Below are 25,115 nucleotides of genomic sequence, written 5' to 3'. Positions count from 1 at the left end.
CCCTCCCATCCCACCCGCCGCACACTGCCTATGCTGACAAAAGCGTGTAAGATAGACCAGACCTAAGTATCTAAAGCCTCAGTTATCTCTTACCCAAATGTCAAAACCGCTAGCTTTTCTCTGAAAATTTCTATTAAAACTTAAAATATACTTTGGGCTATTTTTATATTAATGTATCAATTGTTCTGGACTGTGAAGGGACAATGGACAGTTAGGAGACGAGGGCATTAGGGGAGGGGAAGTGGAGTTGCAAAATTTAGGTCTAATGTGTTACATAGCACCCAGAGCTTTGGGTTGAGTGAAGTCCAGGATATTAAAAAAATAAAACAAGATTTATACTGTTTATGTACCAGAGTCATGTGTATGTGTTAGAGGCATATCTCAATTTAAATTAAATCAATTCTAAAGATTAGAAATTAGAGAGTAAGATTTGTGTTGTTTGCATTGCAAATTGGTGCAATTTAGTGTGATGAACAGAACAAGGGCACAGAATAAGAGACATTTTTGTCTGTGATGATTAGGCTTTTGAACATCTCTTGTGCTTTTATTCTGGCAACTTTTTTATATTTCCATCTTCTCTAGATACTTCTTAATCTAAAGCTGTAATAATTAAATAAATCTCTCAAATTTACCTGTGTGAGAGCTGTAAACTCCCTCTGGCCTCTCTTCTAATTTGATCGTCTTCCAATTTAATTAATTTAATGTATTTGTCTTTTTGTTTATACAGGACTCCATGGAGAGACAAGAGACATGGGCATTTTAGTCTTTAATGAAATGACTTAATGTAATAGATTTTAGGTTTTTCGCTGGGAAATTTCAAGGTCTCAGTGTTTGGAAAACACTTTGGTGTCTTTGTCACTTGGTGTTTTGGTAACTAATCCCCACAACTGAACTGATTTTTTTTTTTGTTTGTTTCTGCGTATGTGTTTTTAAAAATACACTTCTATAGACAATTTTCTTTACATAGAGTTCTACTTAGGAATGCAACTGTATAAAAATCTTACCAGGTAGACCTGTTTATAGTATGAATTCAATCACGCCTATTTGCTTTTCCTAACAAAACTGTTTCCCCCCATCTTCTATTATTAGCAGCACCGTAGAACCAGCACAGGTATATGGAAGCTTGTTGGTACATCTCCCATCAGAATTGTTATATAAATTCCAATTACAGATTTCATTGTTGTCAATGCATGAGCCAGACAATACTCCTCTTGACACTCAGAGTTTGGGTTGAGTTAGCAGGATTGCCAATTAAAAATGTATATCTATATTTGCTTGTATACTGATAAGATTTGGTCTCAAAGTTTACTGAGATGGGACATCATGACATTATTTTTATAAAATCACAGTAGAACTGCACTTTATATGCAAAATGTAATTTAATTCCAAATCATAGTTTACTAACAAAGTAACATATATATTTGAGAGATCAGTGCTAATGCTTTAGTGCTTTATTAAATAGCAATAATGAGTTTTAATTTATAACTGATTAGAATTACAGATGGGAAAATCTAACAATGCATTAGTTACCTGAATTAGACTATGCTGTCAGAAAATGGATAATCACTTCTGTTGTCATTATCCAGATTACTGGAGGGAGAATGGGATTTTATTACACTGGTTTGGTGGCAATCAATGAAACCATAATTTAATGACAGTGAAATATATCTGTCAGATGATTAACTTGGAAGGTACTATTTCATCAAACTGATTATATTAATTGGGGATAACAGGCTGATGGCTAAGAAAAATTGATAAGACCTTTGTTTACCTTTCAGTATGATTATTATTCTCTTTCCAAGACATTGTGTTATTTGTACAATTACAGTTTCCATTGAAAAACTGCCTCATCCTTCTAAAAGGAAGATTTTTGGCATAAATACCTGAAGAGGTGGCAGAGCCTGGTGAACTGAGCAGTGGGATGGAAGGCAGGAAGCCCAGATTTTTAATTCTAGTTCTTTTAATGACTTGCTATGTAACTTTTTGGCTCTGTTTCCTTATCTGTAAAACAGAGATAATATGTACCTCAGATAGGCATTGTGGTGAATGTGACAGCATCCTGAAAATGTAAAAACATACTATATAAGTGCTAAAAATTATCATTGTTAAGGACTGTGAAAAGTCTTAAGCTAAAATTGTCAAGCATGCCTGCCTCATTTAGAATTCCTAAATCTATAGTTAGGAACTTACTGGGATTGACATAATTTTCAATGGTGCTTCAGTTGACTATATTTGAATATTTGTATTCAAGCACAATTTACTTCTGAGAAAAGAACTCTGATGGGCCGACCTGATTCTCATCTTCAAATATATTAAAGGATGTCATAAAGAGGATGGTGTCAATTGTTCTCCATGTCCAACGAAGATAGGACAAGAAGTAATGGGCTTAATCTGCAGCAAGGAAGATTTAGGTTAGATATTAAGTAAAAATCTATGAATAGTTAAGCACTGAATTAGGTTTCAAAGGGAGGTTGTAGAATCCCTGTCAGTGGAGCTTTTAAAGAACAGTTTGGACAAACGTCTGTCAGGGATGGTCTAGGTTTACTTTGTTCTGCCTCAGTGAAGGGGCCAGGACTAACTGACCTCTCGAGGTTCCTTCCAGCCCTACATATCTGTGATTTGTGATTTCCTTGGTATCTGTGCCAAGTGAACCAAACAAAAGGGCTTGTATAGAATCTTCCTTTTGTTTTCTTTTTTCAACAAACGTTCCTGCTACTAGGATTACAGTTTCCAAAAACACTTGCAATATTAGCCTCTAGCTTGCTGAGCTACCATGCTGGCAAAATGAAGAGAGATTTGACATTTCAGGTAATTGGGTTTCGCATTAGATGATTTATATACAGTATTGCCCTTGCTGCACTAAGATATTGCAACTTTCAAAGATATACAACTCTAATGAAGTAAATTCCTCAGATGGTTCTCTATGGCGAGAAAAGTGCATTGACTCTAGGATATCTACCAAAAAGAACATTCAAAAGGCAAGGCTTCATACCAGCCTCTGAGCAAGTTTTAAATTACCACATATACTTGTTCATAAGCCAAATATTTTTGTTAAAAAAGTGATGCATCAAAGAGCGGAGATCGCCTTATAAACAAGTCTACACCAAAAGTTGATGATTTTAAACTTTGTGGAATCACTGAATTGAATATCTAATACATTGTCATTTTGTTTACCTGGAGCATCTGTAGGCCTGGAGCCCCTCAGCTGCCTGTGGCCGTGGTTCACCATTCCCAGCCAATGGGAGCTGCAGGCCACCACTTCCCACAGCTGCCATTGGCTGGGAATGGCAAACCGCAGCCACTGGGAGCTGAGGGGCTCTATGTCTGTGAATGCTCCAGGTAAACAAAATGTCCAGGCCCACTAGAGACTTACCCTAATGGGCCAGGAGCCAAAGTTTGCGAACCCCTGAAATAAAGAGTTGGCTTATGAAAGGGTCATACAGTTTTTGCTATTTTTACCTAACCGTCTTGGGGGAGGGGGGGATGTTGGCTTATAAATAAATGAGCTAATGAAGTAGTATATAGGGTATATAATTGGGCACACTTGTCATATATAGGTCTTGGGCGTACTTTTTACTTCATGAGACAATCATATTATCATAATTTATGGGCACTTACAGACATCTAGGGTTGCCAGACATCTGGTTTTCGACTGGAATGCCTGATAGAAAAAAAGGGAACCTGGTGGCTACGGTTGGTACTGCTGACCGGGCCGTTTAAAGTCTAGTTGGTGGCACAGCGGGTGCCCGGGGCTAAGAGAGGCTCCCTGCCTGCCCTAGCTCTGCATGGCTCCTGGAAGCTGGTGCCAGGTCCTTGTGGCCCCATGCCACATAGGCAGCAAGGGAGGCTCCGTGCACTGGCCCCTATCCCTAGTGCGGCTCTGCAGCTCCCACTGGCCAGGAACCATGACAAATGGAAGCAGCACACAGAGCCTCCGTGGCCCTCCATGTGCCTCAGGGCTGCAAGGACCTGGTGGCCACATGCTGGGAGCCGTGGTAAGCGCCTCCGGGACCCTATATCCCGCACTACCTCCTGCACCCCAACCCCGTGCCCCAGCCCTGATCCCCCTCTGCACCTCAAACCCCTGATTCCCAGCCCCACCCCAGAGCTTCACCTCCAGTCAGAGCCCTCACCCCTGCAGGGTTCCAGGGACAGGCGGCAGCTTTGTCAGCGTTCCCCTACAGGGTTCCGGTGACAGGCGACCGTCTCCTCAGGGGGCCCTCCTCAGGGTTCCGGAGAGTGGGGACAGCGGGGGAGAGAACCCTGCAGTTCCCAGCCACCATGGTGGCAGAGGAAACCATGGAGCTACAGCAGCAAAACTCAGGTCACTGCTTCCGTGAATTTTTATTGCCTGTGACCTCTCCATGACTTTTACTAAAAATAACCATGACAAAATCTTAGCTTTTTCTATAAGACACAGATAAATTTTTTTAACTTTATAAATATGTATTGCTCCCACCACTGAGGTTTTGTTGTTTTCATGGCAGAATGAAATCCCCTGGTATCCCTCTTCACATATGTTTTTAACATAGTTTGCTTCAAGAGCAAATCAGGCAATTTTATCTCCTTACACCTTTTCCATACAGTTAACATTCTAGTTTGGGCAAATAAGGAATTTATTAGTGCCAGGGCTTCAGCACAATTCAAAGAAACAAACAAAAAAGTATTCATCAAGTTAAGAAAACAATATAAGATAAACACAACTCACAAGTTAGACAAATAATTACATGAGAGACTCTTATTCAGTACTTCATAATAGAATAGTTATGGCAGTGGATAAGTATGGGCACTTTCTTGCCTTAGTCAAATTTGAGGGAAATGTGCCTTCGTATTTCTTTTTCCCAGTCCTCTCAGAAAGGCCTTTGATTCTATTCTATTTCCAGTTAAAGTCCCTTCTTTCCATTCTACTTCCAGTTAAAGTCCCCTCTGGGTAAGGTAGTGCCCATTCCATATACTTGGCTAGTAGTCGTGGAAACTGTGTATGTGTCTCACTTTTGTAACCATTTGCACATCTGCACCACAACAATAACGCTGTATGAAAATAACTCACCTACAAAGGAATAGAAATAGTCATCTGCAGAAGAGTTTTCTATCTTCTCAGAGAATCACAAAATTCAATCACTTTTCCAGCAGAGCCAAATTGATGAGTCCCTTAAAATATTTCTAGTTTTTAATCACGGTTCTGTCCCTTTGGATTCAGATGCATTCTAGAATTCTCCTGCCTTTCTGCCTTTTCCCCTTTCTATGAATAGGAGAAAACCTGTAAATACAAGTACAATTCAGTAAAAGGAAAATGGTCTCTTCAGGAGATGAGGCAATCCAGCAACATTCTAGAACTCTGTTAGCTCTAAAGGACTATGTAGTACATTGGGTAATGTGATGATGATTGAGTGTCTAAACTGACAGAATTCCAAGAGGTGAGATATGCCTGTGTTAATGGACACAGAAGAAACTGAAGTCCACCAGTGCCATTCATGTCCTAAATCACCTGGCTGAACAGGACAAAGTTTCATCTCAGAAAATGATCTTTCCTCTGTATTTTTTTGCTTTTTTTCAAAGAGTGGGGTGGATCCAATCAGATTAGTTGATTCTGGAACAGGTACTGATATCCGTAAGTGTGATGGATGCACTGCCAGTCAGCTGGATGTGAATGAGCTCTTATCTTTTTCTGCTGTTTCTCTCATCTGAAAGGCCTGTAGGAAAGCAGAACAGAAGAATACAGTTGAGCATAATAGACCCAACCTAGTCAAGAAGGTCATGTTTTGCAGATCTACTGTACTTACCAAGTTGCCCTCTTATTTCATTCCCAGTCCAAGCAGACCTCCTGCACTAGGATCCCATGATCCACACCAACCTTTTAATTTTTAATTTAAAACATTTGACTTGTGATTGGGCTCAGGAACATAATTTTGGCATAGTGTTTTCAACATTCTGCTTCAACTTAGAGTAAAGTAGCTTGTTGATTTCAGAACTTAAGTAACCTTCTGTTTCTCATGCAACTCTTGCAACCTCTGAACAATGGAAGCCTGTCCCCTACAAATGTTAAGTTTTTATAGGAGGATTTGGACAACCTTTTTTTTCCCCAGATGTTACCTTACAGTTCAGTGCTTCATCCCATAATCACGTACTTGGCTAGATCTGGGGTTGCTCTTTTGAGTCTTGAATTCTCTTTTTAATGCCTTTGGAACTTCAGTTCCATCTCTTTTTCTGTTCTTGTCCTGTAACAGTCTTTTTCTGGTTCCATCTGATAGCCATAACAATCAGTAAACTAGCAGACATCTCTGGTCTGGTACTCCCTGTAGATTTCCATAAAGAAAAGGTAATGCCCAGTATCTTCTCTGGTTTCCAAAGTCAGTCTCTTCCTTTCATTTTAACTTCTGTGCCTAACCTCAGCAGAAAAAGTATTCCTAGCACTCTAAATCAGAACGGGGCTCTCAAGATGTAATTGCATAGACCTATGGACTCAGAAATGGAAATTACATTGTCATCTTTGTTAGATAGGGAATGGGAAGGTTCACTTTTCATTTTCTCTCCTCAAGTCTGGATTCAATTGTATAGTCAATATTCTCACATGGTTGCTGATTGTTTCTGCTCAGAATGTCTCCTTCCATAGAACGATGGTCTTCATTTGAGTTGAAGCCTCTGTTGAGGAGTTTTGCAGAATGGCCATCTGGAACTCATTCAAGCTTCACTACCCCAGTGTATCTTTATCAGCTGGTACAGTATTTGAGCAGCAGTTATTTAGGACAGTTTAGCAATGATGATCAAGACTAATTCTTATTTATTAAGTGCAGAAAACATATATAGCACTATATACAGATTTAAAATGAAGACAGTCTTTGTCTCAAAGAGTTGATTATCTTAATGTAGAATGGTTTTATTTGAATAATCTTTCTTTGGCCTCAACTCTTAGTCCTTCAGTCTTTCTCCAAATTCTGCCATTTACTTCTGCTCTTTTTTCCTGCTAGCTTGATGTTACTGCTAGTCAGACTTGCGATCTGTTGCTGGAAGAGTCACATAATAGAGAAATAAACACTCTTACCTTCTAGCTTTTTTCACATGATGTGGCAAAACAAGTACAGATGCTCCACAAAAAAATTCCATTAGTGTCTTAGGCTAAAGGAATCAGCGGCTAGGTGTGTCAAATTAGGCTTGCCTCTTGATTTTCAGTTTGGGAAAGTCAACAGGTAGAAACCAGCAGAAGAAACAACATGAAGAGTATGTTCTGGGTTGCAGATGGGGAGGGAGAAGCTGCTTCTGCATTGGTCAGCACCACCAGTTTGATAGATCAATCAGAAAAAACAAACAAAAATAACCTTTATTGTCTGTACTGGTTTCCCCTTATCATCGTTAAAATCATCAGGTAAGGAAACACTGTATTTTCCTCAGAATGCAACATCTTGCTGCAGTTTGAACTGTGTGAACCCCCTCAGTTCAGTTCAAATATGTTTGCATTTTTTTTCCTGTTAGAATGGCTTCATATAGCATCAAAGGTCCAGAGTTTCAACAACATTAAGATTGAATGAAGTTAGTTTCCAACTTCTTATTTTATTGAAAACTAATTTAGGGGTTGAGTGATTTAGTGATTGTAAGAGGTGCAAGAAGTTTCAATACTTTCACTGTGAGTTGGCCAAATAAATTCATAACGTATTAGTTTATAAACCAGAATCTACTGAAGTTCACTTTTACAAACTGTTTTTATATGTTTAAAAACTATTGGTACTTTGTGTATCTCATGCTTGGAGTGAATATTTATCTTGTTTTAGAAGGTGATTCAATCCAATTTATTTTCATAGATTCAAAATTTTTGGTGAATTAGTATGTTCAACATAACTCTTTCCTTGTTTTAATCTGAGGCCTTCAGAAACTCCTTACTGTAGCCCTTCATAGCCTATTTGATGCTTTTAAGTTGTTTTTGTACTTTAGCTAAGCACATGGAGTGTCCATGGATTTTGCCCTCTGAAAATGAAACAATTTCCTGATTTTTGTGATTTAAATTTTCCCATTTAACATTGCATTAAGATTTATTTGTATTAAATTAGAAGTTTACGTACATTTCAAGTGCATTGGAAGGTTTTATTCATAATATAACAACTTGGTAGAGTTCTACAGACTTAGAAATAGGAAGAAATACTCCTAGCAATGCATACCTGACGGTGTTCTCTGTTTTGTGTACAAATAACAAAACTTTAATTTTGTCCTGACAATGAAGTCTATTTCCTCATACATTCTGAAGGTGTGAGAACCACAAAGGAAATAATAATTGTCTTAGAAACTTAATGACTATCAGGAAGCAGTATTAATGATATTTATTTTCTGATACTTATTTATTTCTGTTTGTATGGCAAGTTTTAAGAAGTGCCTATCCAATACTCAGTCTTTGACAAAGGCTTAAATCAAACCATATCAAAACCATAAACCTGTGACATAGCCTATTGAGGCAGATTTATGGATATTTGTCAGGGTTGTAGAAATACAAAGCAGCTAGAGTCTGTCTATTGAAATTTAGATACATTAATGTGTAATTACATAAACAGTTTTTTTTTTCCAGTCTGCATTGCAGAGTTGTTATATTATGGATTCCATCACTTTTTTACTTTTGTTTATAGTGGGTTGCATAAGCTTCATACAGTTGAATGTGTTGTTAAGAAAGGTTCAGAATAAGAAAGTCATTTCAATGACTTAAAGCTATATTTAATCATATTTAGTACCACAAAATTGGCTGTCAAATCTCTAATTAACTATCAGACACTGGTTCTGGTTTCCATGCTGCTCATTTACTCAGCCTTATATTAACAACACCTGGCAGTTCAAACATACAAAGCTGCTCATATTGTAATTTAAAGTTTACTTTTGAATGTGAAGGCAAACAGGAAGAACATGAACTTGCTTTTAGTAAACTTGTATACAAACATTGTTTACTAAACACAAATTAGAGAAATTGAAAAATGAATGCACATGTAATTAAAGACTGTATAATAATGCATATGCACAAGACAGCCAAAGAAGGTTGCACAGGCAACCATGGTTTTGGCATTTCCTAACTTGTGAGCACTTGACTTTGCAATCTTAATAATGTTCTTTTGATGTAGTTTTAGTTTATGTAATTTCCAAGGCTTTTTTAAAAAGCAAGCTTGAAAAAATAGAAATTGACGTTCATGTGGATCATCAGCAAGTTTGGAACCTTTAGAGCCATTATGCAGACTTCTGCCTCTTGAGTTAAGTGAATGATATAGTAGAGGGGTGCCATCCTGTGTATGGACCAGGACTAAAAGGGGATGGGGGACACACTGTGTCAATGGGTTTCACAAATATTTGCTGACATCAGAGGAATGATTTGTCTCAGGAATTCTGGGTTCCATTCAGGCTGTGGAAGGGAGTACTGTCTAGTAGTCAGACACATTTCTGCCTGATCTCCCATCAAGGTTTGCATCTTCTGTCCAATCTCAATAACTTGCCCTGTCCCAGTCCTCTTTGTCCCAGTTGTGTTATCTTTGCCTACTCTGGCCTAGTCTCCACTCTTTGGGCTTTTCATCCCAGTATCCGTATTGAGCTTGTCCTAGTCTCACCCTTGCTTAGTTCCTTGTCTCAATCACACCCTTCCCTGACTACTGGTCCCAGTGTCTTTGTCTAGACAGTTCCTTTTTAGATCTGTTTTCCATCCACCCCCATTGCCACTGCCATTTCCCTCTTGTTTTCCAGTCCTCTTCTCCAGTGTTCCCTCCATGCATGTTCTCCATACAGCTCCTCATATGATTTCAGTATTCCCTCCCCCTTATTTCTCTCACCAACTCCCAGTCTCCTAACCAAGTTGAAGCTTCCCCACCTCCACTCCTTCAGTTAACAGTTCCAATTTTTCCAAGTCTCCTTGCTCGCCCTTCTCAGACTCTCACCATCTCTTAGTCCCAGTTCCTCTCTCTCTGCCACCTCCAGTCCCATTCTTGCCAGACTGCTTGTCCCCAGTCTACTAATTTCCATTCCTCCCAGTATGGCTCTTGTCCCCTGTGCATTTGAGTCAAGTGGCTTCCTTCTGCATGCTGTCTGGGTGTCAGCAAGGAGAGTCATTGAGAGTAGACGAGAGATGGTCTCCCTGCACTCAGTTATAGTGCCCAGTCCCACCCCGGCCCAGAGCAGCCAGGATCTGCAGTTACAGGGTAAGTCCAGCCTCACCCCTTGTCATAAACAGATAGCTAAGGGTTAATGTCTCTTTCACCTGTAAAGGGTTAACAAACAGTGACCTGCAACACCTGACCAGAGGACCAATCAGGAGACAAGATACTTTCAAATCTTGGTGGAGGGAAGCTTGGTGTGGGTTTGTTTGGCTGTTGTCTCTCTGGGTTCGAGAGTGACCACACGTATCTACAGCTCTCTAATCTTCTGTTTCCAATTTGTAAGTAAAAGGTAGAAAGAACAGTAATATCTTTTAAATTTTTTTTCTGTATTGCAAATGTGTAGTTGCTGGAAATATTTTAAATTGTATTTTGTTCTGGATAAGGCTGTTTATCCATTTTCTATGCTGAAAGACCCTGTAATATTCCATCTTAATTAACAGAGGTTATTTTTAACTCTTGTTAATGCTAAGGTATTGAGTCTGTATCCAAGGACTTGGTGGAGGGAAGGTAAATTTCCTCTTTGTGTTAGATTCACGAGCTGAATCTGTATTGCCTCTGGTGAGGGGAGAGGGGGAGAGAAACCTGATCTCTCGTGTTTGTTTCAAGGAGTTGAAGCATGGTAATCTCCTGGTGTACCAGGCAGGAAGATCGGGAGGAGGTAAAGAGGGGAAAGGGAAATGGTTTAATTTCCCTTTGTGTGAGACTAAGGAATCTGGGTATTGGGGGTCCCCAGGGAAAGTTTTGGGGAGACCAGAGTTTATCAGGTACTCAGAATCCTGATTGGTGGCAGCATATCAGATCTAAGCTGGTAATTAAGCTTAGAGGATTTCATGCTAGTACCTCATTTTTTGGACTCTAAGGTTCAGATTGAGGAAAGAATACTATGACACCCCTGAATTCTTGGGCGGGAGCACGTTCAGTCACTCTGGAAATGGCACATATACAGTCCAGTCACATTTAGGAGCTATGAGGGAGTGGACCATGCTTACTAAAGTTAGAATCTTTGGAGATTCTAGCTGCTAAACTCTTAAGTCTCTAGTGAGCATGTGAAAACTGAGATTTTTCGGGGACTTATAACTTTACTGTATTTTCACAGGGATGGCAAAAGGCACAAAAAAATGCCAGCCCTTGCCAAATAGTGTGTCCCTACACTAAAGCACTGGGGTGCTTGAGTGTCTCAGATAATATTGCCAGAACTTTATCATTCCAAAACATATTTCAAAACATTTTTTTCCCCTAGCCTCATAGTTGGTAATGTCTTTTGGCCAAAACATTCTAAAAAAAGTTCTGCCTATAGCAGATACTGGGCATTGAAAATTTCAAACCAAGTGGTTAAAGTTTGTCAAAGTTTTGTATGAAAGTTTAAATAGGGTCTTATAATGGGAGATATTGGGCATCCTGAATAGGTACTGCTGCCAGCACTCCCTTTATTAGTGTCAAAAGCAAAAATGAAGGGTTTGTCTAAAGTTGGAATCACTTTTGTCATAGCCCTTGAAGTGATATCAGGAAATTGGAAAATATATATAAAACACAAACAATTATAAAATCATTTTAATAGTACAGTAAAATACACTCACATATAGTATTAGTACTGTATTTTTATTATAATTAACTTAATAATGTTGTTGATAGTAAATCCTACTTGCCTTAATTAGGTTAATACAAAATTGAATATGCTCTGAACAGTCTGATACAAGGGAAATATTTCATATACTAGACATGACAATCTCTTGTTTTTTAAGATTGTGTATATGGTAGGGATGAGGTACAAACTGTCTTGAGTGAAATGGTAAATGACTCCCACTGCTCTAGTGTGCGGCAGAATAGACCCAGGAGTTTGACAGCACATTCACATTTGAAAATGTGGGAGAAAGGAGAAAAGTGATGCATTGAATCAAAATATTTGAGGATCATTCTACTCCTAAGAGATATGACACTTGAACAGTGATTCCTCAGTGTTATTTCTTTCTCTCTGTCTCTCCCACATACGCATATGCACGCATGGCAGCCCAACTCATTTAGGGAGTTCCCAGTTGAGAATTTGGAGCAGGAACGGGCCTTAGCTCCCCTATTTGCATATAATTCCCACATTCCAAAAGCTGAGCGTAAATGTCTGCCTAAGAGTACACGTATCTGATCAGGCTACCCTCTTACACCTGACAACCAAGTGGTTAGAGCACTCATCCAGGATATGGGCGACCTAGGTTCAAATCCCCACTTTGTCTGATTCAGAGTAGAAACCAGGTTTCCAACTGCTGAACTGTAAGATATTTTGGGATAGGGCCCTGTCTAGGGCACTTACCTGTGAAGTGGAAGACCTGGGTTCAGCCTGCCTTGAATCAGGCAGAGTAAGGTTTTTGAACCCAGATCTCTAACCTGAGAATACTCAGAATATGACCACCAACATCACAATGACATACTTGGGGAAAAATACCTGACCTGGTATGGGCACCTACCTCCAGGAGACACTCCATGGCTAAGAGTCTCAAGTGAAGATAGGCCAGAGTTTGGTGCCTACTTCTCTTTGAGAGGTGGGTTTTTCTTATTAGCTATCTTAGGCAGCTCCTTCCTCAGCTTGCTGCTTTCTGTGGATCACGTCTGTAGGTGTTTTAGTTTCCCCATGCATTGTATAGAAAGCCTGAGTACCTAACTCGGGGTTGGAGATTCTGCTGGGTGGCAGGGCACTTAAAACTAGGTGTTGCAGTGCTTAGCCTAAGTTCCCTTTCTTGATCTATCTCATTCTGTCTCATTCATGTTCCTTGATATGCAGCCATCTACTCAGAGGCTCCCTTCTCACTCCCTCTGCCCCACCCCCTCCACTTCAAAGTTTGTTCCTGTATTGCTTTGCTCCCTTACTTCCTCCATTCTTGCTCTCAAGCTTCTTTTTCGATTAGGAAAAAGACCAAGATAGGTCAGGTTAAGCTATGTGTGTTTGCTAACCCCAACTTAATCTTCATGTCTTTTCCTAATCTAGACAAAAGCTCAAAGAAACAATAGTCTCTAGCCAACAATGCTTCCAGGCAGGAGAAGGTGTTACCAGCTCCAGCTACTTTGCATGCTGGTCCCAATGACATCACTTACCCACTGGGAAGTAGGTTTTTCTTGTTGTTCTTGCAATAGAAATGCCTATCTTGTACTGTATGTGTGCGCTGAATACAATAAAAAGAAAAGGTACTTTTTAGTGCTACTCACTCATAGATTTTTCTAGTTTAAATGTGGAAACAGGTAACTGGTTCACGCAAAATTTCTCCCATCCTTTAAACCCAAAACACCTCCCCTCCCCAGTTCTTCTAATCCTCCCACTCCAATCTTATTCTGACTCCATAACTCATCATTTTATCTGACTCCTTTACCTAAAGGCCAGTAGCAAGATCTCCAAGAGAGCCTAATAAATAGAAAATAGGTTTTCTTTTTAAATCTCAAGCTGCACTAGGCATTCCTTTTTGGTCCTAGCTCAGAGTGGGAGTCGTTATCCCCAGAACCATTCAAATAATGTGTGTTCTGGAAATTCTAAAACAGCTGGATTAATTGGCTTAAATTGCAGTTAAATTTTACTCTTAAGTCACAAAGATGATTTTGGGGTACCACTTATAAGTTCTATTTGAAGGTTATTTTTCAGGGTAGAATCTTTAGTTTGGAGATGAATAGTGCAATACTACTTTGCTCTATAAAGAAATGTGATTATCAAAGTTTGCCTTTCTGTTCATCATCTTGATGGTAAAACAAGCAGCAATTTGTACTTGTTGTTCAACTTGCAATAGAAAGAAAAGTCAGTTTAAAACAGGGTAAGTTTGATTTGCAAGGGGCTAGGTCCCTGTGATATAGTTCCTTCTAAAGTATGACATATGTTGGTATACCTGCAATTTAAGCTGCATTTTGAGATTTAAATGCCTACATTTGGGGATTTCAATAAGTAAGTAGCAATTGCTAAAAGAACCACCATTTTTGAGTATTGTATTACTCACACACCAACAGAACCTAGCCGGAGCACGAATTTCTTCTTCATTATCACTAAACCTGCAAATTATCCTGAATCAATAAATGATGCCAAATCATTTCCAGTTATGTGGAATGCATAGTCAATAATAGGAATCCAACTGGGAGGCTTTTGTAGCTGGGTTGAACCAATTTCTTGTATTCTTTAATGCTTTGTTGTTCGGCTTGCTTCAGGACAGACCTATAACCACCTTTATCTATAGACTTGTTACAATCTCCATCATAGTTTAGAGTGTAAACTTCATTATAGATTGTGGTGCAATACATCTATAATTAACATACCTTCATACGTTGTTTCAGTAGGCCTTACAAGTGGTAAAACATGGATGCCAAAAATCTATAAGAGATGAAAGTTCCAGAATGGTCATTTACCATCACTTCATTCTTTAAGCTTCTTACATGTGGCTTTGCTGTTTTTCCAGATATGTTGGTTTTTTGTTTGGTTTTTTTTTAATTCAAAGCTAAGTAAAGACATCTTGATTCAGTTTGGAAGTGGCATCAGTGTATCCCCAAGTAAAGGCAGTTGTGGGTGGCTGGAACACGAATTAATATTTTAAGAGCTAAATCCACAAAAGGAATTTAAGCTCAGTGTTGCAATTCCTAACTCTAGTTATTCTTCTGCCTAGTAGGGCCACATTCCCTTTGAGGATTCTATCTCCAGTTTGGATTCACAGCTTTGAGCCATCTTCTGGAATTAGCTCTCACCTAGTCTAGGCGCTTTTCTTGCAAAAAAAAAACCAAAAAAAAAACCAAGTCAATGTTTGTGTGTCCTATGCTCCTCTGGTACCCTATAGTTGGGTAGTCAAAGCACTCACCTGGAATGTGGGACACCCAAATTCAACATCCTCTTCCACCCTGCACACCCTGTTTTAAAGCAGGTACTTGAAATCAAGTCTCCAACCTCCCATGTGAATGCCCTGATGACAGGGATGTAGGGTATTCTGGTGTGGGTCTCTGTCTCTCCTGTTGAAGCTTTTCCACTTTGTATGAAATTCTTAAATATTGATTGAAACTGGGACTGGTCTCCTAGAAGAGTGTGCTATCTATTAAGGTATATAATTATTCATACTCTTTCTCTCTCTTTTTTTTTTTTTTTTCCTCTCTCTCTGACCCAATACATTTTTATTTATAAAAAGGCACCTCCTGGTTTAGACATCAGGGATTTTGATTATCCAAATTTCGTATTTAGGTGCTTGAAATCCCTGTGTGATTCTAAATGTATTTTTGGGTGGCAAGGTGTTGGACTGAGAAGTACTGTGGGACGTTTGGGCAAGCACAAAGTGCTGTCTGACCTAGAACAAGTAATGATGTAAAACAGTGTCTGCAAACACAATGAACTCCACCTATAGTGGGCATTGCTTGCCCAGATATTTTAAATACAAGCCAAATATTTATATCACAATTTCTTTATGGCTTGGACTATCACTTAAACATATACAGAAGATAATTTTTCCATTTGTTTTCCTTAACCTAGTTTCATTTTGCAACATCTTCCTCTACCTCATGACTTTATTCCTTTTTTCTATTCCTCAGCATTCTCCCTTCAGTGGCAAAACTTGTTTGCCTCACAGCTACATAGCTCTGTATTCTCACATCTCTGCCGTTCCTACCATGTGATTATGCTCAGATGTCTCCTCACACCCTGCTTGCATTCTCTGCGCGCTCTCTCTCTCTCTCTCTCTGTGCAGTTGTGCTTTGATTTCACTTTTCTTCAAGGTAGCCATTTCAAGCAGACATTGAGTCTTTTTAGTAATTTTCATTTTGTCTGTCTTAACTAGTTTGCAATGAATGCTGTATCAAAGTTGTTGTAAAATCAGTTGATGATTGTAATAGTAGCTACATGTGAACTAATTCAAGTAAATCAATTTTAACATTTATTTTTGTGTCAGTATGTTTTATTTTAATGCTTTTTACAACTTTTTCTCCAAATCATTTTTATTCTTCTATGTGTTTTATTTGTATCCAAATTGTATATATTATTCTCACTGTATTTACACATGGCCCTGCAGTTCGGAGGATTTGATTGGACAATGATTTCTTCCACCTTGAATATGTGCCTGGATGCTATGATAAGTGCCATCAAAATAAAGCTTCATCGACATTTTCTGATCCATTTTTTGTGTTTGTTACCCAGTATCTGAAGAACGCTTGATTTAAAATAGGACATAGACATTAATGTAGTTGTCTTGATATGTCATTCTGATATGTTACTTTGATTTTAATATACAGCATCTTATTAAAAGCTACAATAAAGATGCAAAAATGAAGGGTGCAGTAAACCAACACTGAGAATTCCTTTTTGTTTTTGTTTTTCTTTATACATTTTAAACTTGAGGGGCCAGTTCCCCATTTGATGCAAAGTTTGTACTGTAGTGACGTTACAATCAATAGAGCTGAGTTGCCACTTTTGCACTGTTAACAAAATAGCAAACCATGTGTGAGCTACATTCCAGAAAAGCAACTAACATTCCCACTCTACTCCTGGGGGATTCTGCACCACTTTGCATACACAGAATGTATGTCCCCCATAGACTTCTTTTGTTTCCCTGCAGAAAAATGACTTTCTGACCAGGAAGCAAAGCGAAGCCACAAGAATGGTCATGTGACACTTCCTGGCAGCATGTTTTGGGGGGCTCAGGGCAGCTGGCAGAGAAGTCATGCATTTAGGAATGAATAACAAGATTTTTTGATATAAGCTGGGGACACATCAGTTGGAAGTAACAGAGGAGGAGAGGACCTCGGAATATTGGTTGATCACAGGATGACTATGAGCAGCCAATGTGATATGGCTGTGAAAAAAGCTAATGCAGTCTTGGGATGCATCAGGCGAGGTATTTCCAGTAGAGATAAGGATGTATTAGTACCATTATACAAGGCACTGGTGAGACCTCATCTGGAATACTGTGTGCAGTTCTGGTCTCCGTGTTTAAGAAGGAGAATTCAAACTTGGAACAGGTCACAGAGAGGGCTGACTAGGAGGATCTGGAGGAATGGAAACTGTCTGATGAAAGAGATCTCCGAGGAGCTTGCTTGTTATGCCTAATCAGAAAACGCTGAGGGTAAATATGATTGCTATCTAGTACAATATATCAAAGGATACACCAGGAGGGAGAGGAATTATTAAGCTCATACCAATGTGGACACAAGAACAAATGATATAAACTGGCCATGCAGGAAGTTTTAGAACTTGAAATTAGATGAAGGTTTTTAAACACATCAGCAGGAATGAAGTTTCTGGAACAAGCCTTCCAAGGGAGCAGTGGGGGCAAAAACCTTCTGGCTTCAAGACTAAGCTTGAAAGTTTATGGAAGGGGATGGTAAATGATGGGAATAGCCTAATTTTGGCAATTAATTATTCTTTGGACTAATTAGCGGTAAAGATATGCCCAAATGGCCGGTGATGGGATTGTTAGATGGGGTGAGATCTGCGTTACTACAGAGAATTCTTTCCTGGGTGTCTGGCTAGTGAGTCTTGCCTACATACTCAGGGTTTAGCCGATTGCCATATTGGGATTGGGAAGATTGCCAGAGGCCCTGGGGCTTTTTCACCTTCCTTTGCAGCGTGGAGCAAGGGTCACTTGCTGGAGGATTCTCTGCACCTTGAAGTCTTCAAACTATGATTTGGGGACTTCAATAGCTCAGACATAGGTTTACGGGTTTGTTACAGGAGTGGGTGGGTGAGATTCTGTGGCCTGCGTTGTGCAGGAGGTCTGACTAGACGATCATAATGGTCCCTTCTGACCTTAAAGTCTATGATTCTATAAAATCACTGTGGGGCAGCGGGCAGAACTGAGAAGACCCAGCTGGTGCCTCCTTCCCTGTGCCAGGCTCATCTACTAGTTCTAGGTGAGCTGGGGAGGACAGGACTTCCTCTTCCCTTGCATGGCATCTGGAACCACCCCCCAGATGTCTCCCATAGTGGCAGGAAGCTCTGCAAATTCCCCCTCTCCCCCTACTTCCTAAGCCCATCGCTCCTCAGCTGTAGAGGGAGGGGAAACCCTGTAAAGTGAGCTATTCCCCTATTCACCCAACCCCTGTGCATCTGGCCCCCATTGTACCCAGACCCTCCTGCTGAGCCTCACCCCCCCACACACACTCAGAACCCCCCCATTATGAGTCCCTCTCCCCCTGGACCTGGACCACCCAGACAAACCACCCAGATCCCTATCTCACCGAAGGCCAACCAGCTGCATCTGGATCCCCGCCCCACTACCTCAGTATCTGGACCTCCCACTGAGCTCCCCACATCCAGACCCCTCCCTGCTCAGCCCCAACCAGCTTCATTTTGACACTCCCTCCCCCCACCCCGCAGAGTCCCATTACCATTGCACCCGGACCCCCCAACAAGCCGCTTGTGTATTCAGATCTGCCACACACACTTGGATCCCTCACTGAGCCACTCGCACGTAGATTGCCCCACACAGAACCTTCTCAGCCCACACACTAAGCCCTCCACACTTGGATTCTATGTTGCTGAGCCTGCCTGCTCACACCTGGTGCACCTAGCACAGAAGGGAAGCGGTTCTGGGGGGTTTCTGGGGCAGGCCTAGTCCTTGTCTGTGTCAGGGCTCACCGCTGTGTCCTTTTCCCAGGGGAAGCTGCACAGTGATAGCCAGTGGCCTGTGCTCCCCAATGCCATGCTGAATTCTCCACATCTGACAAACATTTGCAGATTTTTAAAATATTGTGTGCAGAATTTTAAAAATTTTGGTCAGTATTTTTAATTTTTTGGTGCAAAATGCCCTCAGGATTACCACTCACCCTACTCTGCACAATAGAAAAGAGAAGGTAAGGCCTGAGCCTTCACATTCTCTGAATTATATTCAAGTCTACCTTACCATTTAATAATTCTCTTTTGGTGGGCTAATGGGGTGTCCTATGATATGCCTTCAGAAATACCTTCTGATGTGATTTCCCTGCTGTCTTTTTGCTTGCAGATACTCTTGTTTTAAAAGTCTACTTAGCAGTCAGTACTGGTGTCTATAAGACCTCATAGGTCTAAATACCATATGAATTTAAGTGTTCTGGTAAGATAGGAAGAAGGGGAGGTTATTTAGGATTTTTAAAAATATTTTGTGGAATTAAGCATGTCTTACACACTTTTTTAAAAAAAAATTCCTGAAAATCTGCTTTTCTCTAAGTGAAAGTTGAAAAATTTGCATAGCCCAAGTTTATACTTCATTGATTGTGCTGTGTTTTGCTTTGTTCTGCTATTGAAAATTTTGAAAGAGTTGTGATTTGATACAATCTCTGATAAATTAACTGAATTATAATGGCAAGTATTTTAAAATAAATGAGAAGTCAGAAAATTGGTTAGCAAAGAATGATTCTATTTAAATAGTTAGAATATCGATTAGGTTTATTATTATTTTATTATTTACATGATGGTAGCATCTAGGAGTCCCATTTGAGAATCAAGGCTCCATTGTACCAGGTGCTGAACAAGCAAACATGTTAAATAGCTAATTTACTGCAGAGTATTTACAAAAAGAAGGTTTTAAAATATTTTTCTACAATTGTTTTTAGCTTTAGACCCTGCTACAGATCCATGCTTAAAGATGAAATGTAGTCGCCATAAGGTATGCATTGCTCAAGACCAACAGACTGCTGTTTGCATTAGTCATCGGAGACTTACACACAGGTAAATGCTTTAAAGTTAATGTTATTGATTAGTTTGCTGTCTTCACCACTAATAACTACAACCCGTAAACAATTTGTAAATACTGTAGTTTCTCTACAATGTACTATCGGGGGGAGAGGAGGGAATTGAGATGAAGATTTTTTTTTAATAGTTATGCTCTGATTAATTACTGTAATCATTGCATATTTGTACGTAGTGTGTTACAGGATATACATGTATGTTCATAGAATAAGCTGCTGATATAACTACTGCTACATTCAAGGAAACAGTGTTTATACCAATTGCAACAAAAACAGTTATCCCAGGAAATAATCTTCCACTGCTGTGATTTCATTTATTTATTTATTTTATTTTTGGTATTGAAATCTCTTTAGAATTCCCAAGGTTCTTCCCTTCCAAAGGCTGCTTTGTTATACTTTTGTGCACACGTTTGTCTGACTGTTCTTGGTTAAGGTAAATCCCAGTATTTATTTGGTGTACCTCTTTTGCTTAGGTGTAATATTCACCCTATGTTTTTTTTTTTTTTTGATGCAGTACCATTTGAGTTCTACACCAGTTACACATAATGAGCAAATGTGGGTACAGTTTGCGTAGGTTCAGAACATAGTCTATTTTCCCCCTTATACTTCTCTTTTGGGAACATATTTAACATTTTAGCTATGAAATATTAAAATGTCTTTTGTAAGATGGGCAAACTACTGTACATAGACCCCAATTTAGCAAAACACTTGAATATGTGCTGAACTCCTGTTGACTTTAATGGGCCTTTACAACCTGCTTAAAACGAAACATGTGCTGAAGTGCTGAGTTGGGGCCATAATGATGAAAAAGTTTAACCAGTAACATAATATGGTATTTCTTGGCTGATGAAAACTATATATAAGGGGAAAGTATCAAGCTTTTGAGATAGAACAGTTATAAAGCTATATTTGTTAAGGAATGTTTTTAATTTCCTAATATCTAGTTATGCTGAAATATACCCATCTGTGGTGAAACAAAGAAACAAGCTAGTATTTTTGTGAGGTGAAAAGCAGTTTTTTAAACTGTGCAGCCACAATTATTTAACAAAAACTATTTGTAGGGTTATGCATTTGACATTAACCAATGATGGTCTAAAATTAGAGAAGTGGGTATTATTATGATTATAGAAATTGAAAGAGTTATTATCAAATAACTTTGCCAATTTCAGGTGCATTCGAACCGCTGGGGAAAATATCAAGGCCAAATGCAAAAGGACAAAATAATTGGAGAAAATGTTTATATTTCTAAGAGAGTATTACATATAAGAGGGAAAATAATAATAAAAAAAACCTGTGTAAAGTAAATAGGTGCTGAAAAGTCTTGTAGACCAGCTGCAATTGCCTACAGTATTTGTATAAGGCCTTCTTTCCCCATTGCCCTTGATCTAGTACAGGAAGATGGGCTTTGGTTCTTGAAATGCTGTCTGAATATAATCAAAACTCATTTTGTGAATTTTCAAGAATGGTAGAAACTCACTAATTAGAACTAAAAACTAGGAAACTTATGTGCACTATTCAGTATTAAGCCAGATCCTGCCCTGTAGATCTGTGCACAGAGGGGACCCTACATACTTGGATCTACCCTTCCTCCGAGAACAGTGGGACGGCCCTTTCTATCATGGTGCATTCTCTTCCTGAAGACGTACTTTCAATGCAATTTATGGCCTGACCGTAGTGAAAGTGGTAGGAAGGAAGAATAAAATACATTGTCCTTTTTTCTGTCCCAAAATAAATTAGGTGAGAAAGGTAATATAGCATTGGGCTCCATTATCCTTTATTTGTATGTATGTATAATACATTGCCCCTTCTTTTAACCATTCCACACATCTACTCACTGGGGACAGCCGTACATGGGGTAGGAGAAGGCAGGAGAGGCAGGGCACTACTGGGGGCCAGCCTCTGTGCAGACCTCTGAGAACTTAGCAGGTTTTGGGGTAAGACCCATAGCTTCTTCCCCAGCAAGGTTGTAAGGATGGAACATCTGAGAATAAATCCTTGCAAAACTTCATCCTTAAGAGCCTACACTCATATTTTATTCCTCACAGGCAGGATTGTTTTCAGCCACAGTCATGACCAAGATAATCTATTTCTCTTATAAAAATCTGTGTGAATTAATTCTCCCGGGGAAAGTCCACACAAAGGTCCACTCAGATCTTCCCATTGGGGCATGTTAGCTCTAGTTTCTGCATTGCCAGTTTCCATTGGCTGTTCCAGGAACTACTCCTTCAAGGGAGCAGAGAATCCTGTGGCACCTTATAGACTAACAGATGTTTTGGATCATGAGCTTTCGTGGGTGAATACCCACTTGGTCAGATGAATGTAGTGGAAATTTCCAGGGGCAGGTATATATATGCTAGCAAGCAAGCTAGAGATAACGAGGTTAGTTCAATCAAGGAGGATGAGGCCCTGTTCTAGCAGTTGAGGTGTGAAAACCAAGGGAGGAGAAACTGGTTCTGTAGTTGGTGTACAGGAAAAACAAGGCAGACCCAGATTGTACTCCCCCACACTATCTTCTGTGGGGCTAGATAGGTGACAATGTGTATGGTCCCCCCTGTCCCTAGCCCAGACTCACCCAATCTCTAACCCAAAACAGCAAAGTTCCTGGGCTGTGTGAAGAAGCCTCTATAAAAGGGTGGGGGCATGGTGCTACTGAGATACCGAGAAGTGTGAAGACTGTGTCATGGATCCCTCTAAGTGCAGATCTAATAGGGCAGGACTTAGTCCAAAATTTGTATTTGTCTGTCTCTTATCTCACTGAAATGCATTGGGCTACTTGTATAGGAGAGGATTTCTCACCTAATTAAAGGTTACTGAATCAGAGCCTTTTGAGTAATAGTGAGAGAGTGAATAAATAGGGAAAAAAATATGGCATTACAAATGTTCCTGTGATTTCTTTTAAATTTTATTTTCATTTAAATCTACATATGTGAATTCAACAAGTGTGGTTGTTGCCTTGTATTTATATATAGCCAAATTATACATAACTTTATATTGCTTAGATTTAAGGATGTTCTGAAGTAGAGCATTGTTTCAGATAGTTTTAATTATTTATAATACCTTACGTGACATGTTAATAAATTAATTGTGATATGTTTTATCAAAAGTAATGTAGCTAGTAATATAAGACTTCATTGTGCAACAGATCCCTGATAGAGAATTGGGAAAAGACAGAATGTTTGTGTTAATTATTCATTTTTGTTGTTTAGAAAATGAAAATTGAGATTCTGTGGTGTCAAAAATAATAAATATTATTACTTCTCCAAAAGTAAAAACACTTTAATGCATTGAGTTTTTATTTTCTGACATAATACCTAGGAACCCAGTAGTCCGCTCTAACCTGTATCACTACAGTATGTGCTTTCATTCTATGATGCTTTTAATAGGAAACAGGGTCAAATGGTATAGAAATATTTTTAAAATACTTTCTCTGTATTAGGGACAAGAGTTCCAAAAATGATTTGATCATTATAATAAACTGTTTCATTTTCTCCTATATTAAATGCATTCATTCATTATATATTTTAGCAGTCTTCTTCAGTTACTCATCATTTTCCGTCAGGCTTGTTCTTGTGATAAGTTGATTTATGACACATGCATATAGGCTGATTCGCCTTTTCAAAACGCACTTAGACTGTGTAGATCATCACCAATTGCATCAATGAAAAATTCATGTCATTCTTTCTCTTGTTTTTGTTAAGTAGTTGCCAGTGTAGGAATTATATTTGCATTACTCATATAACATATAATTTACACATAGGCCTGATCTGTCTGTCATCATTTGCTTTGGAGGACATCTTTTATTTTCTATCCTTTATTGTTGTTTACTGGTACCTTGTTCTCTGCTGGAGAAGGCTTCAGAGACAGACAAAAGAGATTCAGTAATTTATCTTTTATAGGTGGAGTAGAGGCATTCTAAGCAGAAAATCACCAAAATAAACCTGAAGAGTGCTAAACATGTACATGATTTTGAGCACAAATATTGCCATTGGTTTCAATAGCCTTACTACAGAAAACTGCAATACCAAGTTCTTCCATTAAAATTCTTTAGTGGAATGGGGCCCAAATGCATATTTATCCAAGTAAAAATATTTAAGCTCAGCTTGTAGACAGAAAAGGAGGAAAAATATTTCAATCAGTAGCATCTTCCCCTGCTTTGACAGTTTTCTCTTTGTTTTTATCTCATGTCTGTTCAGCTACAGGAGACAATTTACAAATGAGGTCACATTCAGTAAAAACCTTGTCATTGTGAAGACCATTCTAAGCTTTGACTAATGACTGCAAGGAACTGGCAAAGTGCCAAGTGATGAGTCGCTCAGTAATATTTTAGAAACATGTTTCCAGAATATGTAGCTTGAGACATAGTGTGTACACTGTTTTGCGCTAAACATCCAGATCCAGCATTATCTGGACTACTTTGATGTTATGGAGTATAGTGAGCCACCTTACACTGACTGATCTTAATGGAGTCTGATAAAACACAAAAGCCTTGTTCTCCTCTTCCATAAGCATTGAATTCTTTAACTGAAAGTGATCAAATACAACAGTCCTTTTTGTAAAGAAAGTGAAGAGTATCCATATACAGAACTGTTAGATGCACACCATTTTGTTTCTTACATTATGATCCTTCTGTGTTACGTTGTGCAGACTTGTTTGTTAGTTTGTTTTCAAATCATAGCCAGGTTTTTTAGTTGTGTTGGCGGAACCAAAGGTAGCATTTTGGGGTGGACCATTTGGACTGTCTTTAAGCAGATTTTGAGGATGGTTTCTGAGGTGATTTTCTGTTTCCGATCAAGTTTTCAGATTGCCACCACCCTATTCTGCTGCAGGAGAGATGGATCCCAGCTGTTTGTCCAGTGTCCTGTGAATGGTGGTTAACACACACAAGTCAATTTTCTTTACAAGTTTGGGGGGCTAGATGCCTCTAAACCCCCATCCACTCTGGCAAATTTTTGCGACAACTTTCTCTCTCTTTTTCAGTTATTTTAGAATCCAGAGTAGCAAGCAATAGTAATATAATGTAAGTGCTCAGAATCCACTCCTTTTGTCCTATAATTACTGATATGTAGGTAGTCCCCAGGGAAATACTGTATAATAAAGGGGCATAACATAAATAAAACTTATGAACCCCAGACAATGTGTGTATCTCTCTCATTCTGTTGTCTAGCTTAAGTTCTTCTTCATTCCCTTCCGTTTTTCCTCAGTTCTGTGTATTTCTGTTTTGTATTGCTTTTATGATTCTCTCCCCTTTTGTCCTTTTATTTCTTTGAAAAAAGCATCTACTTTTCTTTCATGTAGTGTTGTCTACCACCTTGTTCTCTCTCATGACATGTAGTCTCTTCATTCTTA

General features: G+C 39.1%; 1 protein-coding gene across 2 annotated transcripts in view; it reads left to right on the top strand.

Annotated features, from left to right (window-relative positions):
* Positions 1-25,115, top strand: part of SPOCK3 (SPARC (osteonectin), cwcv and kazal like domains proteoglycan 3) — a 451,893-nt gene that overhangs the window by 244,146 nt on the left and 182,632 nt on the right. For both annotated transcript variants that reach the window (XM_032776648.2, XM_075066358.1), the window contains one exon: positions 19,635-19,749. In XM_032776648.2, coding sequence (XP_032632539.1) covers positions 19,635-19,749 — 115 coding nt within the window. The remainder of the gene's footprint in view (positions 1-19,634; positions 19,750-25,115) is intronic.

This window comes from Chelonoidis abingdonii, chromosome 5 (genome assembly GCF_003597395.2).
Source record: "Chelonoidis abingdonii isolate Lonesome George chromosome 5, CheloAbing_2.0, whole genome shotgun sequence".
Classification (NCBI taxonomy): domain Eukaryota; kingdom Metazoa; phylum Chordata; order Testudines; family Testudinidae; genus Chelonoidis; species Chelonoidis abingdonii.
The sequence above is the reverse complement of the archived record's forward strand: the minus strand, read 5'-3'. Positions and strand labels throughout refer to the sequence as shown.